Genomic DNA, 19,922 nt, shown 5'->3' with positions numbered 1-19,922 from the left:
CAAGTCTACACCATAGAAGTGCATGTGACGTCATACTGATAAGATAACTAGTTGTTTTATATTCACAAAACCAGAGACGTATGATACATCTCTGACAAAACACATAAATACTTGTGATCTATCTGAAACTTCTGGGGGGAGGGGGGGAAATAAAAAAAATCTATGAAAGGGATTTCTTTCCGCACTAATTTGCTGACGTATTCATGATGTTCATGCCAACATGAGAGTTTATTAACAATCAACCTTCATATTCTTATTGTCTCAAGATCTAAATGAGGTTTATAACCCGTAAACCTCAACAGGAGACACACGTTATATGTTCACGGTGTCTTTTTCTCTGTATTAGGTACTTCGTTCCTCTTATTGTGTCAGTCTTTGTTCGAATGGCGATGCGGATTTTGAGTTTCAAACTCAGTCTTTTTTTTTTGTATATTTGTTTATAAAGATTCAAAGATTCAAGATTCAAAATTGTATTTGCATATTTGTAACTACAAAGTTGTTTGAAGGCAAAACAGTGAAACACAGTGAAATACAGAAAAGTCGCAAGGTGATAGCATATATTTCTAATATAGGCCTACATTAACATGAAAAAATAAACATAGCTTCAAATAGAAAAAATGATTTATACATTGTTAGCTGCAAAGTCCATGTCCTATACTGTCAGCAAGCCAACTCTCCTCAGTTCTAGAGAATGTTTAATGAACAAGCAAGAGTCCAGTATATTGAGGTCAAATAATTGGTATCTATAAGGTGAAAAAAAGAAGTATATTTCATTTTCTAACACACCACATTTTTTACAGAGTCTCTGGTTTCTTGGTATACGTTTGAGACGCCCCATGGCTAGCTCCAGTTTGTGTTCACATAATCGAAATGTAGTGAACATTTTCCTTAAATTGCTACTGTTAGTACTAAGGTATTTTTCAGGGACATACTCAATCTTTAAGTCTTTATAAACATATAATTTATTACTCTCGTTTGAAATTTTTAAAGAAACTTATCTCATATTTCTTTTTGATATTTTGCTTGGTTTTAGTTTTAAGTTAGTTAATTACTGTATGATGCGTCAGGATCCTGTACAATTTGCTGTAGATCATTGTCTAATGTCATATCATTAACATAACTAGGTATATGTTCCCTTATCACGTAAAGTTTTATTTAATAGATAGTCCTCCTTTATCAAAGGGTTTAAATTGTCTGAATCTTGTAGCATTCTACTTAAATAGCCACACGCTTCAGTGTTTATAAGGGATTCGATAGGGTAATGTCCCAGCACTGCACTGGAGCCTAGATTTACTACTCTTTTCCCAATTCCTAGAGTATGTTTACAGAATTTCAAATGTACTTGCTCAAAACGAGATTTATCAATAAAGGAGCTTATTGCTATGACATGATCTGATTTTTCTGATTAACATATTTTGGTATAAATACATGTACCATACTTCTGCATTATAAGTCAGGACAGGTTTTACAAGGGATTGAAAGAGTTTACACTGGGCATCTACTGGAAAGTTTGTGATTTGTTTTGGCTTATTTTTTTTATTGCAAAAAGAACTTTAAGACCCTTGTTGGACAATTCCTTTACAGACGATATCAATTTACCTGCTGTATTTATCAGGTTACCAATATATTTATATTCTTTACTTATGTCTATATTATATTTACCAATATTAAATCAGTAGTTTTTAATAACACGGTTTGTTGAATTGAGTATCATTGCTTAGTTATTGAAAGTTTACATCTATTACAATATGTATATAAGTTATTTAATGATTTTTGTAATCCCTCTGCTGTTTCTGACAATATAACTTGATTATCTGCGAACATATAAGGCAACCTATTTCCGAGTTGACAAGCTTTAAAGGATCATATTTTAATAGATAGACAAGATTCTTGTCGTAAGAATAGCACTACAGTGCTTATGTTTACTGTTTTAAATATGCGACGTTAAATAAAAAAAAATGAGTATCTTGTAGGAAGATCATTTACATATAAATTGAACAGAGAGGGACTCATACTTTCCCCCTGCTTGAGTTCTCTAAAACTATCAAAGTAATCGGAGAAGAACGAATTGTATTTAACGGTAGACGAAGTTTTCTTGTACATATTACTAATGACTGGAAAGAGTTTGGCTGCCGATGCCATATCTAGTTAGCTTATAGAGCAAACCTTTTCTCCATACCGAGTCAAAAACAGTTGGTCAGAATATCACCGTATGCGTATTGTACGCAACGTATTTGCGGGTACGTGTATAACCTCTTAATTATAACCGGAACGCCTCAATTACCAGATTAAAAATGGGAAAATTCATACTTATGATCCATTCAAATGATGTCAAAGTGTTTACAGAATGTCTATGACATTTCACATTACACGTGTCAATATCAATCTTGTCAACATTTTCAACGGAGAACTCACGTGAGTTCATGTGTTGAGAACTCACGCGAGTTCATGTGTTGAGAACTCACGTGAGTTCATGTGTTGAGAACTCACATGAGTTCATGTGTTGAGAACTCACGCGAGTTCGTGTGTTGTAGTCACCATCTTGATTTCTCTTAAATAGTTTGCATATTCTGTAAATTAAATCATTTCATATTCATGAAGAATTCACATGTACCTGTTGTGAGTTTAGGTAAACGGAATAAGAGTAAGTTTTAGATTTTGTCACCAAAAATGCAGCCATTTTCAAGATTCGTCACTATTCCAGGTTCCTTCTTTTTATTTAAAGAGGATGTTATTGTACGTTTTATATTGAAAATGCATGTGATACCGATCTGTAACAGACCACGTGCTAAAGATACGTACGTAGATAAGAACATTAAAATACCGTGTACAACTTACCTGTATTCCTGTCTATCATTAAATATAACTTGTAACAGCTGAAAGTAATCCAACCCCCCCCCCCTTTTTATTTTTACAAGCGACAAAAAAAATAAAATTAATACAATTTTTATTGTTTATTCATTACAGCAAGGTCTTCAAATTGCGTTTGTAAATACATGATCAATAGAAATAAAATAATAATTGTTCGTCAAAGTTGTCTTGTGATACCCAAACATAAATATCGTGTCACAGTTGACTTGGTGAGTCATGCTATTGTAATTATTATTTTCTTATTTCTCCATATTTCATATTACAACATATGATGCATGCATATACTTTAGTATACAATAACACACTTTATTTATTGATGATAAAATACATGTTTAACTGAAAATCTTATTTCCACATGGTCCTTAATTAATTTTAACATTTTTTTTTATTGGAACACACAAAAGATACACGGAAAAAGGTACCAAGGATAAGCTAGATTTTTTATGTACATCATCTGCTGCTGATTGGATGATGCTGGTCATGCGCTCAAGTGTTCCCGATCGTTTTTTCTCTTATTCGGAACCTCCCTAGAAAAATATGCAAGAACCACCACAACCTAGTTCCTACACTACTATTCGTCTCTTACGTGTTTCGTAGTATAAGCACAGTTTAGTAGTGTATTATGACTAGCAACATCTGTGTTTAAAACATTAATCTTTCGTTCCATCAATTTTGATTGTCGCTATAAACATCATTAAATGTTGTACATATACATTTTTTTATTGGGATATTTCATTGTAGTTTTCCAAAATATGTGTGGAGTTAAACTGTCATAGATAGATCAAATCTATTAAAATCGACGTATTTTGACGTTTTGTCTTTCCACATTGTCTCCTTTCCTACGCAATCTACCTGTAATATACTGATTTTTTTTGGAGGGGAAAACGCCTATTTCTAAACAAGCTTTGAGTGTTTGATACAAGTTGTACATTACGCACATCCACCCATTCTGATATTAAGTTAGTTTGCTCTTTCTCTCCCAACAGGGACAAACATGATCTTGTAACAAGTAATTTATTAATGGTTATCCAACAAGTCCTATGATGTTTGTTTGACTAACAGATTGAAATGGGAGACCCATGTCTGTGGGATCTTTAGGATCGGTTACCTTGCTGTCTTTGTGTTTCATTTCAGTTTGCATATTTGTATTTTTCCTTGATTCGTTTTCGAAAAAGTTACTAAAATATATTTTGATTAATCCCACCACTCCTTTGATCGATATATTGATTGCACATATTTCTAAGAGTTCGTCTAAAATTTGATTTGCTTGTTCTTATCTTTAAAACTGACATTGCCCTTTTTATGTCAATCCTTTATCCATCCTGTCTTTATTTTACATACACTTGTGTATATCGGCCATTCGTCGTATCCGTGTGCGTACGTATGTGAGAACGTGCGTCCAAAGTCTGGTACACAAACCGAGGTAGGGACAAACATTACACGATTCGCTTTGAAACTTACTTCATAATTAACTTATTTTCTTTTTAAAGATAGAAAATCTGCACGCGTTCATGCGTGTTCGTGTGTGTGCATGTACGTTGGTGTATACTGATATAAATAACAAATTATATAACAGTTACTTTTATAATGTTTTATTTGGGGAAAACATCTATAATGTACATATTGTACATATATAGTACATTATATATATCTCATAAGTAATAACAATAGTGTAGTCCAATTATGTTGTACATTATATATATCTCATAAGTAAGAAACAATAATATAGTCCAATTATGTTGTACATTGTATAAATTTCATAAGTAATAACAATAGTGTAGTCCAAAAATGTTGTACATTATATATATATCTCATAAGTTTAACAATAGTATAAGTAGTCAAAATAGGTTGTAAATTGTATATATCTCATAAGTAATAACAATAATATGGTCCAATTATGTCGGACAATGTTTAGGTCTAATCAGTAACAACAATAATATCGTCTAATTATGTTGAACATTGTATATGTCTCATAAGTAATAACGTCAGTGAGGTCCAAATATATGTTGAACATTGTATATGTCTCATAAGTAATAACAATAATAGGGTCCAATTATGTCGGGCAATGTTTAGGTCTAATCAGTAACAACAATAATATCGTCTAATTATGTTGAACATTGTATATGCCTCATACGTTATATCGTCAGTGAGGTCCAAATATAGGTTGAACATTGTATATGCCTCATACGTTATATCGTCAGTGCGGTCCAAATATAGGTTGTGCATTGTATACGTCTCATACGTTATATCGTCAGTGAGGTCCAAATATATGTTGAACCTTGTATATGTCTCATAATTCATAACGTCAGTGAGGTCCAAATATATTTTGAACATTGTATATGTATCATAAGTTATAACGTCAGAGAGGTCCAAATATATTTTGAACATTGTATATGTATCATAAGTTATAACGTCAGTGCGGTCAAGTATATGTTGAACATTCAATATGTCTCATAAGTAATAACAATAGTGTAGTCCAATTATGTTGTACATTATATATATATCTCATAAGTAATAACAATAGTGTAGGCCAATTATGTTGTACATTATATATATCTCATACGTTATAACGTCAGTGCGGTCCAAATATATGTTGTGCATTGTATATGTCTCATACGTTATAACGTCAGTGCGGTCAAATATATGTTGAACATTGTATATGTCTCATAAGTTATAACGTCAGTGCGGTCCAAATATATGTTGTGCATTGTATATGTCTCATACGTTATATCGTCAGTGCGGTCAAATATATGTTGAACATTGTATATGTCTAATAAGTTCTAACGTCAGTGCGGTCCAAATATATGTTGTGCATTGTATATGTCTCATACGTTATAAGGTCAGTGCGGTCAAATATATGTTGAACATTGTATATGTCTCATAAGTTATAACGTCAGTGGGGTCCAAATATATGTTGAACATTGTATATATATCTCATACGTTATAACGTCAGTGCGGTCCAAATATATGTTGTGCATTGTATATGTCTCATACGTTATATCTTCAGTGCGGTCCAAATATATGTTGAGCATTGTATATGTCTCATAAGTTATAACGGCAGTGCGGTCCAAATATATGTTGAACATTGTATATATATCTCATACGTTATGACGTCAGTGCGGTCCAAATATATGTTGAGCATTGTATATGTCTCATAAGTTATAACGCCAGTGAGGTCCAAATATATGTTGAACATTGTATTAGTCTCATACGTTATATCGTCAGTGAGGTCCAAATATTTGTTGAACATTGTATATGTCTCATACGTTATATCGTCAGTGAGGTCCAAATATATGTTGCCCTTTTGCACTGAATCCGAAACAACAGATTTTCGTCGGATGAGTATTACTTAATGATATGAGCATAACATAACAAATGACGTAACAATCAATACATGCTATCAAGAGCAGATAACTCTGCAATACGAAAAGACGGAATATATTGCTATGGAATATTCACTTAACAGCATTGCGATTCCGATTCCTGATCAGAGATTAAAATCGAGGGTTTATATGGGGCGAAAAACATATTTTCTTTGACATTCGCTATGGGAAACGCAGTATATATTTATCTAACACCAGCTAATTAGGTTATAGCTGTTGCATTGATCGTATTCTCGTATATTAAAAAATAAAAACACTGTATTTTCTTTAATCACCATAATATATCTTGCTTAGAAAAAAGGTTGCGAACTTTTATTTGGCTTTTAGCATCAAATTACAAATGTTTAAACTGTGTGCTGCCTAAAAAGTGGTGGAAGTGTAAAAATATAAATGAAGACACGTAAGATATAAGCGGTTTAACAAAATATTACTTTTTTTGGATTAAAGTTATGTATATATATCAACATTATGCATACTACATTAGAATAGTAACATTACTATTATTTAGAAAAAAGTATTGAATGGTTGCAAAAAATTATATTTTTTACAACCCTTTAGGATCCAATAAAATTATTAATAACAACGATAACAAGTAAATAACAATAACGCGATCGAAAAATCAAAGGTTTAGCTCGTGAATGAAACAATAAAATTAACTGGTGAATAAAACAAACTTTAAATATAAACAAATATAATGAAATAGTCTGCCATCTATGTATCATTGTCATTTCTCCAAAACTTCGTTTTGAACTATATTTAAAACATATTTGAATTTCACGAACATTCACTCAGTTATGAAGTTAATGTCTACTAAACACCATTTGCCATGTAAAATCATGTTAATTTATCGTTACAGACTTAACTTGCTCCTCATTAGTCCGTCGTCTCAAGCTTTACCCAGTTCTTACTAGTCCGGCGAATCACCCTATACCGAGTTCTTACAAGTCCGGCATATCACACTATACCCAGATCTTACAAGTCCGACGTAATACACTATACTCATTTCTTACAAGTCCGGCGTATAACACTATACCCAGTTCTTACAAGTCCGACATATCACATTATACTCATTACTTACAAGTCCGGTGTAAAACACAATACCCAGTTCTTACAAGTCCGACGTATTACGTTTTACCCAGTTCTTACTAGTCCGGCGTATCATTCTTTACCAATTTCTTAAAGTCCGGCATACGATGTATCACATGACATTATACCCGGTTTTCACCTTTTTTTTTATATGCATGGCGGTTGTGGTTAGGAAATAATCAATGGCTCCACGAAAGGTTTCTCCGACAGGTCACGTCCGGCCACAAACACATTTAATATGTTTCTGTCGTCACCTGCATCAACACAAAAATTAAAATTGTGTGTACCAGTATCAAAAAATAAGTCGCCATGACTTTAAGACTATAAATTGCGGTCGAATGCATATATATATTTATTTTTATAAGTGAGATATATGGTTTTAAAATGGAGATAAAGTTGATGTCTTCTACTTTAACAAATTACGCAGTTTGTGTTTTTCACAATAAACGAACAAATTAGAGGATATGGTTTATTGTGAAAATCAGTTTACATCAAGACTGAACTGACATTACTAAATACCATATATTGTCTCAGACACAGGGAAGGTATTTGTACTTACCCAGGAAGACGAATTTCTGTATGACATCCTCCACGGTGTCATTCTCAAAGACATCAATGACGCTGCCTGCTGCCTTAGGGTCAATAATAAGGGCATCAAATTCCTTCCCGACCTCAAAGTTACCTATTACTTCATCCATGTCCAGCACTGATCAAGGAAAAAGTTACGAATCAATATGTCATCTCATAATTCTCATGCTAAAAACACTTTATGAAGAAAGAAACTGTAAATTCCCCGGGACAAAGTATGGAAACATTGGGTAGTCTCGTGGAAAACATCCAAGGTCACAGTTTGATTGCTTTGGTTCATTGAGTTAAGCGTTCCTTTAACAGCTAAGCTCATTTGAGGACGTTCCTCCAATGTATGAACAGGAGGCTCACGATGCGTTGGTGATTCTTAGTAGTTCTTGTGATACCGCGGATCTCATGTTGGCTTTAGAGTGCTACAGCCCAGGTGAAAGCCTCAAGTACCAATTCAAAGACTTTAGGTTTTGTGTGAGCGCTCAACACCGATGCCAGAAGCAAAGTATGGCCAAATGAGGTGCTAGGGAACGAAAAAGAGGTCAGAAAGAAAAGAAACAGAGATACAAAATGTTACAAAGGTTGCAACAGATTTAATATGGTCGCTTTTGTGTTTCCAAGAAAGGGCGCAAATGAGGTCGAATGTTAACTTTCGAAGGCAAAAGTAGGCTACTATTGTGGCGTCGAATGTGACATCCTTCACAAATATAGCTTTTACAAGGAAAGAAAACAGAATATAAAAAAATGAAAAACAAAACCCCTGATGAAGTAGTACCTTTAGCGCCCCCTAGTGTTGCCATTCGGAACACATCTTTGTAGTCAAGTGGCGTGTAGTCTGTGCCTTGTTGTAAAGCAATAGTGTTGGAGGTACTGATGGCGGTTCTCATGGCATCCAAGATGGACGGACTGTAACCACCGGAAATATCTACAAAAGTAAACATCAATCGCATTCTTTAAAACATTTAAAAGTGAAATCAAGGGTATTCAGGCAACTGAAACATTAACATCGACATCGCTGTAAGACTAAAAATAACCTTCGCTCAACTATTAAATAGGGAAATAACATATATGAAAATGAAGGAAAATCGTCAAAATCTTATTTCTTATTAATTTTGGGCATAAAAAAGTTGTTACCAACAGATCAAGGGCAACACCCTGTATTCGTCAATAAAATCTACAGCACCAGTATTGTTATTCCAATTACACTTTACGTACGGATGTCAATAAGAATAATAAATAATGAATAATAGTTAACAGCAATTATCTAACAAGTTTACGAGCTTTTCATATTAATCACTTCTCGTGGCCCGGATGGAGCTCCTAAGGGGTCTTAATGTGGGAGGAAACCCGAGTACCCAGAGAAAACCCATGAGGTCGAACCCTGGTCGTTTTGGTGAAAAGCGAGTGCGCTTTCATCTGAGCCAACTGTACAGTATGTGATACGTACCGGTACCCAAACCAACAGCGATGTTATCTTCAAAACAGGCTTTGACATCGAGTAATCCACTTCGGATTCTGACGGGAAATCAAAATAAATATAACACTTCAACATCGGTGTATATAATGTAACTGTTTATTCTGGGAAATTTTCGCAAAGTCAAATTTTTGCCCTTTTCCCATGAAATCATTTGTCATTCAGTGTTAATGTCGCCTTTCACATTAAACTAACTACTATGTTTTTTATACTGTTAGCTTATATTCACTGCAATGATCAATTCGCAATCATTACGGAGGGCGAAAAAGGCGAAAATAAGATTGCAAGAAAAATAAAAGTGACATGTTAAATGATGTGAAGATGAACGACCTTAATCGCACGACAGCCGTGATATCATTGATAGCATTTCAACTTTGTTTGTTGTTAAACCTGTGTTTCAAAATTTTACTATAACGTGTGGTGTTTTATTAATACTTACGTCAGATTGGAATTTGGACAGTGGGATATTCCTGATTGCCGACTCTTTATTATCTTCCTTTCCTCTTTTGACAGATAAATTCCATGAGCAAGGATAGTCTAATTAGGAGCCAAAAGGAAAACCATTTAGATGTATTTTAAAGTGATGTCCTCTGAGGCAAATGTTCTTTTTGTTATGAGACCATAAGTGTGTTATACTGGTTAATATGGGTGTACAACACCCTGTTTACTAGGGTATACATACAATCACAGTCTGATATGGTTTCTAATCAGACATTTATTAACTTTGGTTTTTATATTTGAGAGTTCTCGGCGCGACAAAGAAATTTTAGAATATTCTGTTTTGATAAGCCATTGTAATCTTCAAAGTTTGTCCATGAATGGTGGGCCCTTAAGACACCAGCATCGTATTTCCAGGATACGGTAATGTACATTTCTATCATAGCACCTCTTGAACGTCTGGAGGCAAGCATTGGTACATTGAGGTTCTTGATAGGATAGACAAACCAGACGTAGTATTTGTAGCTCTCGAATGTACGTTTTCATTTATTTTTTGAAAAGATGTGCTTCGTTAAATAAGGACACTAAAATTTGATTAACTTTTCGATTGATCTTTTAATACAATTTTGTTGTTTTATCCGATGACATTCCATCCTCTCGTTACCTTTTTGTTTCTAAAGGCCTTGTTAGGCGATACTTCACTTTTGGCCTTAGTGGTGAATGTTCGCCCAGGTGAGGAATGCGATGGGGTTAGTCCGCAAGCCGTCGCCTACCGAAGTCTTTAAAATAGTAGTTGTTAGTCCCTGGTTTGTCTATACTATCTGGTTTGTCAATCCTATCAAGAACATACATTTACCAACTCTGGCCTCCAGACGTTCAACAGGTGATATGATAGAAATTTACATTACCGTATCCTGGAAATACGATGCTGGTGTCTTAAGGGCCCTCCATTCATGGACAAACTTTGAAGATTTACAAAGGCTTATAAAAACTGGATATTCTAAAATTTCTTTTCGCGCCGAGAACTGTCAAATTGAAACGTTTAAGATTTTGGAGAAAGGTAACAACTGGTTCTGCCGTTGGCAGTATAATAGTGATCAGGGGAAATACTGTGATGGGTGCCATCGGCATGGTATTTCATTTAGACAGTACTATAAAGAGGGCATCATAGGCACGATATAGTAAGCTGTTAATAGGATGCTAAGCGCCTAAAACTAAACCAAACCTGTCAACTGTGTAAAATTTTACGTGTATAGTACTGATGTCCTACCTTCCGTGTAAGAAGACCAGCCTGTTCGTACACATCCGTGTAGGATGTACTCTCCGGGAACAGTTTCTGCACCAGACTGCACTCATCCTTCGTCTCGCATATATGTGTCTGTAAAATCACAAGCAACAATGACACATATGTGTCTGCATACAACACAAATAATACTGTCTACAACATACCAACAATGACATATGTGTGTCTGCATACAACACAAATAATACTGTCTACAACATACCAACAATGACATATGTGTGTCTGCATACAACACAAATAATACTGTCTACAACATACCAACAATGACATATGTGTGTCTGCATACAACACAAATAATACTGTCTACAACATACCAACAATGACATATGTGTGTCTGCATACAACACAAATAATACTGTCTACAACATACCAACAATGACATATGTGTGTCTGCATACAACACAAATAATACTGTCTACAACATACCAACAATGACATATGTGTGTCTGCATACAACACAAATAATACTGTCTACAACATACCAACAATGACATATGTGTGTCTGCATACAACACAAATAATACTGTCTACAACATACCAACAATGACATATGTGTGTCTGCATACAACACAAATAATACTGTCTACAACATACCAACAATGACATATGTGTGTCTGCATACAACACAAATAATACTGTCTACAACATACCAACAATGACATATGTGTGTCTGCATACAACACAAATAATACTGTCTACAACATACCAACAATGACATATGTGTGTCTGCATACAACACAAATAATACTGTCTACAACATACCAACAATGACATATGTGTGTCTGCATACAACACAAATAATACTGTCTACAACATACCAACAATGACATATGTGTGTCTGCATACAACACAAATAATACTGTCTACAACATACCAACAATGACGTATGTGTGTCTGCATACAACACAAATAATACTGTCTACAACATACCAACAATGACATATGTGTGTCTGCATACAACACAAATAATAATGTCTACAACATACCAACAATGACGTATGTGTGTCTGCATGCAACACAAATAATACTGTCTGCAACATACCAACAATGACGTATGTGGTCTGTCAGGCGTACACCACAACAAACCGAATGCTTGTTCTATCATTATTAATGTATTTGGTATATGTGATTAGTTCTGCAGGTTTTACGGGTTGGTCCTAACCTGTTGTACTTTTGTGTTGAACATTTTTTTACCATAGAAAGTCTGCAGATGTGGAAGTGTCGTCTGCTCCTGCTGGTAGCCATGTTAATTTTCGGAATTGGGTCAAGTCAAAGTTGAACATTAACATGTAACCAATAGTAAAGTCATGTGTAGGACGGTTCGTGAAAATAAAAGCATTCCTCAACTGACTTCTTAGAAAATCCAAGATGCCTGTTGGCGGTAATGTTGTTTTCAGATCAAGTTGGAAATCTAACTTGAGCGGGTAATTGGTACTTTGTAAAACGTTTCTTGAAAATCGAAGCATTCAGTTTGAAAACTAACTTTGAACAGGTAAGTGATACGATATAATTAAAAAGCTTTGTAAAAACCAAACCATTGCTTCATGGTGCCAGAATCCAGCGGGCTACTTATGCCCATATTGACTTTTTTGATCCAGGTCAAATTCGAACATGAGGGAAAAAATGATATTGTTAGTAGTTGTTACATATTTCGTCGAATTCGAGGCATTCCTTGAATGTTATCTCAGGGAAACCACGTGTTTTTTTTTACAAAATCCGATATGGCCGACGGAGCATTTAACTCATCAGATTCAATGAAACATGAGCTGGTAGTCAATACTGTAGGTATGTGTAGAAAGCTTCATGGAAATACAAAATAATCATTCATGAGTTATCGCATGGAAACCATATGACTTTCCCCCCGAAATCCAAGACGTCCGCCACGACTGATGGCAGCCGTGTAGCCTTCTAGATTGGGCTTTAAAGGGAAATTTTAAAGTTTAAGAACAATAAAAGCATTCCTTCAAGAGTCATTGCAAGGAAACCATTTGTGCGGACGACGACACCGACGGACTGATTTAACCATCAGTTTAACCATTTTTATGTGCCACCAATGTTGTTTAAAAAAACAGGTGTCAATACATTTCTTCAATAATTCAACAAATTTGAACATAGGGTTGAGTGTAAAAACAAAAGCAGAGCTAAACCGAGATTCGAACACTTGGCTTCGAATTGTTTTACTATTGAACTACCTGGTAAACGGAAGTTTTCAGTCCGAGTTATGCTATTATATCCAAACGGAAGTTAAAAGAGGTAATTGAATTTAGAAAAAAAATCATTAGGACGAGGAGCCTTAAATCCGATCTGCTGAGTTTAATACAAGGATATTATATATCCTTTATCACGTGACATCAACAGACCAATAAGCAATGATGATACATATCTTAGCTGACGATACCTGTACGTGGAGGTGATGTGTCTGTGCAAGTTGTCCTAGCTGCTTCATCAGGTCCATGCCACAGGTAACAGCAAATCTGGGTGTTATACACGGCTTCACTAGCTTGTACTGAAAACAACAAACTAACAGTTAAATACACCTCGGTGTAATACATGGCTTCACCAGCTTGTACTGCTAACATCAAACTAACAGTGAAACAAACCTCGGTGTAATACATGGCTTCAATAGCTTGTACTGCTAACATCAAACTAACAGTTAAAAAAACCTCGGTGTAATACATGGCCTCACCAGCTTGTACTGCTAACAACAAACTAACGGTTAAACAAACCTCGGTGTAATACATGGCTTCAATAGCTTGTACTGCTAACATCAAACTAACAGTGAAACAAACCTCGGTGTAATACATGGCTTCACCAGCTTGTACTGCTAACATCAAACTAACAGTTAAAAAAACCTCGGTGTAATACATGGCCTCACTAGCTTGTACTGCTAACAGCAAACTACCAGTTAAACAACCCTCGGTGTAATACATGGCCTCACCAGCTTGTACTGCTAACAACAAACTAACAGTTAAATACACCTCGGGGTTATACATGGCTTCACTAGCTTGTACTAAAAACAACAAACTAACAGTTAAATACACCTCGGTGTAATACATGGCTTCACCAGCTTGTACTGCTAACATCAAACTAACAGTGAAACAAACCTCGGTGTAATACATGGCTTCACTAGCTTGTACTGCTAACATCAAACTAACAGTTAAACAAACCTCGGTGTAATACATGGCCTCACTAGCTTGTACTGCTAACAGCAAACTAACAGTTAAACAAACCTCGGTGTAATACATGGCCTCACCAGCTTGTACTGCTAACAACAAACTAACAGTTAAATACACCTCGGTGTTATAAATGGCTTCACTAGCTTGTACTGCTAACAACAAACTAACATTTAAACAAACCTCGGTGTGATACATGGCCTCACTAGCTTGTACTGCTAACAACAAACTAACAGTTAAACAAACCTCGGTGTAATACACGGCTTCACTAGCTTGTACTGCAAACAACAAACGAACAGTTAAACAGTTTTCAGAGAGACATGGCTTCATAAACTGATTCTCAACAGAACTGAAATATATGTTACTTTTCTCTTCAATATTTTCATATATATTTGTTTTTCAAAAATACATGTAAATTCATAGTGAGAAAGCAATTGCCTAATTTATTCATCATGGACACGTCATTTTCCCCTCTCCAAATATCCTAACAGAATTTCTTCAGCTGAACTGATCCCAATACCTGTTCTAAACCTTGATCGTCCATACAAAACTACCAACCGAAGCCAGATTTCATGATTATACAGCTAGCACCTTATCTTACAGGAATTAACATATATTTTTTATAATACACTTGCAGGTGTTGAATTCATTCTTTACAATCGGCACAGTATATCGTTCCTACCAAATAAACACGAGACTGCCCAAATTAAAAAGGGTTTAATATTTCTGTTTATAGGACGACATCAAAACATACAGTTTTATATAACTGATTGAATGCGTCCTTGACATACGACCTTGCGATACGGCCTTGCGGTTTTTCATGTGGCATGATCAATCTGGTTACTAATACAGAAACGTTGTAGTATGTGTGTATTCATCTTTTCATTGGCTGTGTCTGTGGTCCGATGTTACATAACTCAAGTAACCGGCAGTATGTGTCACAATTTATGTTAATGCAGTGAAAAAATATAGCATCAAAGTCATACCGATTTCATTTAAGAGCAAATGATATACGGGGTCACACTGGAATAAAGAAGGGGGACATTTAAACATAAGGAACTTTACAAAAAACGAAAGAAAAGAAATGGAGACGAAACCAGGTTAATAGAAAGCTGGGAAGGGGAAGTTATAAAAATGAAAGTCAATTATTACGCAATATATTTTTATGAAATAATTGTGAATAAATTTCTAAAAGAATGTATAATAAATTATGTCTTCAGATGCTATAGAGTAATTTTACAAATTTTATAGAGCGCTATATAAATGTTGTATATTATAAGTAGTAGTAGTATTCAGATGCGCTCTGTCTTAAATAACGGTCAAAAGTGCTTTAAAGAATACCTGTCTTTATGTACCGCCTGTTTATATACGCACACAAATCTGCCTATGATATCACCTGTCGTAATATACCGCCTGAGTTATATAGTTTAATTAATGTTTGGTTTTTCCAAAAAGCAGATAACAGTTCATTCGTGAATACAAATCTTTTAGTGTACTTATATATATAACCATCTATTACCTGAGCCTTACACTTCAATGAAAGGTATAAACATTATCTATCAGCAGATATCAGGGTAGAAATACTAGTCAGATATCGAACCCCAACGTGGCGGCGACATCTCCAACTTGCAGGTGGGATTTTACGAGTTGTTATCTTATTTGCTATGGCATCACTTTGCCATAAAGCGACATTTAAGTGACATTCATATATTTCCATAACAACCCAATACCCAATAAATATTCGTTAACGTTCACGACAGCTGTTACATGGGAGACAAGCCTTTGACTCAATATGTAATCAAGTTTGAATAAAGACAAAATACTAGCCTCCAAACTACAGGTCGTGTATATTATCCATCGGAAGGTAATTGGTTCACCGTCTTTATCAATTTGGTAGTTGATACAAAAGCCTTTTACCACGGATTAATCCAAAATAAAGAACAGACGGGCCGTTACATCGCTTATTTAACTGTTTCCGGGCACAGAGCCCGAGATCACTGATCTATTTTCTCGATCAGCGGTGTCGGTGACTGGAAGCGGTTTCATCTACAGTGATACACGAGAATCTGCTTGATACTTTTCAATATTGGGTAAATCGTTTGGTGAAAGTTCTGGTACCACCTTACATGCTGTTCATAATTTTGTAGGCCGCAACCAAACTACCTCTGACGGGGAAAGTGCTTACTGATTGTAAGCTGAATACTGTTATTTTCTTGTGTTTGTGCACCTTTACATGATGCAAGGTTAGAACAGTCTTGTTGCGTCTCGTGCTTTATGCTTTTACATGTAACACAATATAGATGTTAAATATTGTCATTTGCAGCTGATGTGAGTCAGATTTCCTGTTTCATAACGAGTGTGTCAGGTATACGAATCATAATACTTAATAAATATTTTGTTTTATGTTAAAATACGTCTGCTGAGAGGCATACATTTCTAGAAATCTAATAAGTTACCTTTATCAACAACAAATTGATATGAGTAGATACCTGAGACAAAAACATGCTGATATGCGAACGTGTGTCATGTATCCCGCTAGGAATTAAACTATTGTTGCTAATGTTTGATAATTGTAGATGTTATGTGAATAGAACCTCGGGAATCCCCGTAACACCGCCAAAATCTGTAATTTTAGGAACTGTCTTTTTCCGGCACGACTATAGTTTTTATCAATAATCGATGAAAAAGCATATACCTGACGGGACTTTAACGAGAAATAATAAAAATGATACAGTGTATAAACAAAATAGAAACAATAATAGTATTTTCAATGCAAACATTCAGTGGGGCTAGACAGGGATTTGAACCTAGGACTTCAGGGCCCAGTTGTTCAGAAGGTGATTAGCTAAGTCATGGTTTAACGACATTTTTTAACCACTAATAATTTGGTCAATATACAAGGTAAAAGCTTGTAATTTTGCATGTAGTTTACTCTTCAACAATATGTGCTCTCTGGAAAGTTTGAACTCGGTTAATAGATGTGATTAAAGATACACAAAAAAATAAAATTTTCAAGAGTCACTGATTATGCTTATCACTGTTTGAACAACTGGGCCCTGCTTGTTGTACGATCGCTCTAATCGTTTGAGCTACCTAGTAATCGGAAATGTTTGGCCCAATGTATCCAAATGGAAGTTGAGGCGAGGCTACAGTATTTAGAAAAAAACATATCTCGCAGTGGGACAGCGAGCCTTAAGCTACCTAGCAAAGTGATGACGTACCCCATAATACTCATATGGCGTGTCAGTATACTCGAATGTGACTTATTTTCCCCACCCTAAAAACAAATTAAGCTTTCGAATTGTGTGTGTTGACGTGGTCTACGTACGACGTTTGGGTTGATTTATGGCCTCTCCAATGGAATTTTCTTACTAAAAGGTCGGGTACTCACATTACAATTTTCTCATCCGGCTTATCAACTAGCGAAACGGAATGAGGAAGATATCAAGTATTACCTGCTAGTGTTAATCTTAAGAAATTTTGCTGATTACATTACGTGACCTAATTTAAACCTAACATCTTTTGACTATGATGTATTACGTCAATACGATTTTTGTCTGTAAGCGTTTATCTTACAGATTTTCGAAGATAACATTAAGGGTCCTTGATATTAAACTTTGACATGTGCTCACGATAATGTATAACGCCAATACATTATCTCCATGCTCCAGTTCTTGGATTCAGCCAAATTGCTACATTAAGTCATATTACACTGGACAGGATCATGGGCAAAAGATGTTTTTCAGGTCAATGACATTGTATATCAAATTCATCTAGCGTGCGTGCTTTGGATACAGAACATTCCAGATTATTTAGGATGATAAAAAGTAAGTATAATCCTCGTCGCATCGTATAGTGGGTCACATTATAATTTTAAACGAATTGTCCTGATTGAAATATTTGTCAAGCTGTTCTGGATCTTATACAAGACATCATCAAATGAGAAATAAGATATGCTTCAAAAGAATTAAACTAGGACAAGCCAACAATTAGGACATTCAACGCAGGTGTACAAACTATGCCTGAAGATGATTCGAATTCGTATAATGAGAACACGTATCACGCGAGTGTTGCACATGAACACGTGTATCACTACATCAGACATGTACACGAACAAGCCTCTCGTTATATCACACACACGTACCTCCCGTTATACACACATACACGCGTGCATGTTGATGTATCAGACACACGTGTCTCTTGTTATATCACACAAACGTACCTTCCGTTATATCATATACACACATATATACGCGTGTATTTCGATGTATCAGATGCACAGGTGCCTCTTGTTACTAAGGAACACACACGTGTCTTTCTTTTTAACACTCACATTTCCGCGCCTCTCGATCACATACATGTGCCAACTGTTATATCGGGCATGTACGTGACTCTATTACACGTTCCTGTCGTTATATCACACCCACGTACGCCTCGTTAGATCTCATATACACACACATACATTTTTATTATAAGTTTCACATACACGTGCCTACTATTAAAGTGGACATGCACGTTGCCCTAACATGCGTACCAGTCATTTATTGAGGCCGTATCCTTAAACTTTGGTTTTGCTTTCATACTGTATATCATATAAAGTAATCAGACTAAATTGTTTGCTACTACTGAAATACGGTTAGGTTTAAGCAAGATCTTTTAATCAGTTTGTACGTTACCTGAAAACCAATATCTCTGTGTCAGTTTTTACGTAGCCTGAAATCCAAGATTTTTGAATCGGTTTTTACGTAACCTGAATGATGACAACTTATTATACAATTAGGATTTATGTCGGAACTAGATATACAATACGATAGTCATATATAAGTGTTGTTGTGTAGTGTTTAAATCAAACGTACCTTTCTGTTGGCAACTTCCTTCACGAATCTGAAATAACAAAAAAAGGATACTACAAATCAAAATGATATTTAAAAATCAACAGCAAGAACATTAAGATAATTTAACACGATTAAACTGCTGCAGAACCTTGAAGAGCTTATCGGGACTGGTAACGAAACCTTAAGCGAAGTTTTTTAATATCACTCTCAGGTATATCGCAGGTGTGCTACCTTAAACAACGAGAAATGTATTGACTGCGTCGATCTATATACCCTCAGTCGAACAACACAGAGCTTCAAACATGTTTTGAATAAGAATGTGGGCGAGTTTTAGGGTCCCCATCATCATCATCTAACTTAGAAATTTGCTGTTTCTTTGCTTGATATGAAGGTTGGATGTCTTTGTGCTCATTAATATGTCCTGTTTGCTTTGAGGACATGACATCACTGGGATTTGACCCATATTTTTACGGCGGGTTCGTCGATGACGCAGTACCTTCCCGAACACCTGGTCTTATTCTCCTTGTATTTTCCAATGTTGTTCTTGTTTTCTTTGTTAAAATTGTACCCTAGTTTATCGATTTGAGTTCTAATTACTGTTTTGTCGACCATTCGGTATTTTGTTGTCCAAAATATTTCTCCCAATCATTTGTTTTGGAATTAATATAAACTTTATTTCATTCCAAATTAAGTTGCATTACATCACATACAAAGTACAGAGGAATGGGATCACCCTAGGGATATTTGAAATGAAAAGAAAAGGGGTACGGGGGGGGGGGG

The 19,922-nt window shown here is 35.3% G+C and overlaps 1 protein-coding gene across 1 annotated transcript in view; it reads right to left on the bottom strand.

Moving 5' to 3' along the window:
* Positions 1–6,988: 6,988 nt before the first annotated feature.
* LOC110446085 (guanine deaminase-like) overlaps positions 6,989–19,922 on the bottom strand; it is a 25,351-nt gene continuing 12,417 nt past the window's right edge. The window contains exons 6-13 of the mRNA XM_021491045.1: positions 19,164–19,191; positions 13,533–13,640; positions 11,102–11,209; positions 9,833–9,930; positions 9,367–9,434; positions 8,695–8,844; positions 7,900–8,046; positions 6,989–7,594 (exon numbers count right to left, since the gene is read on the bottom strand). Of these exons, the coding sequence (XP_021346720.1) occupies positions 7,509–7,594; positions 7,900–8,046; positions 8,695–8,844; positions 9,367–9,434; positions 9,833–9,930; positions 11,102–11,209; positions 13,533–13,640; positions 19,164–19,191 (793 nt within the window). The 3' untranslated portion in view covers positions 6,989–7,508. The remainder of the gene's footprint in view (positions 7,595–7,899; positions 8,047–8,694; positions 8,845–9,366; positions 9,435–9,832; positions 9,931–11,101; positions 11,210–13,532; positions 13,641–19,163; positions 19,192–19,922) is intronic.

Source organism: Mizuhopecten yessoensis, unplaced genomic scaffold, assembly GCF_002113885.1.
Source record: "Mizuhopecten yessoensis strain PY_sf001 unplaced genomic scaffold, ASM211388v2 scaffold2507, whole genome shotgun sequence".
In the NCBI taxonomy this organism is placed as follows: domain Eukaryota; kingdom Metazoa; phylum Mollusca; class Bivalvia; order Pectinida; family Pectinidae; genus Mizuhopecten; species Mizuhopecten yessoensis.
Note: the sequence above shows the minus strand (reverse complement) of the source record. Positions and strands in the feature narration are given on the sequence as shown.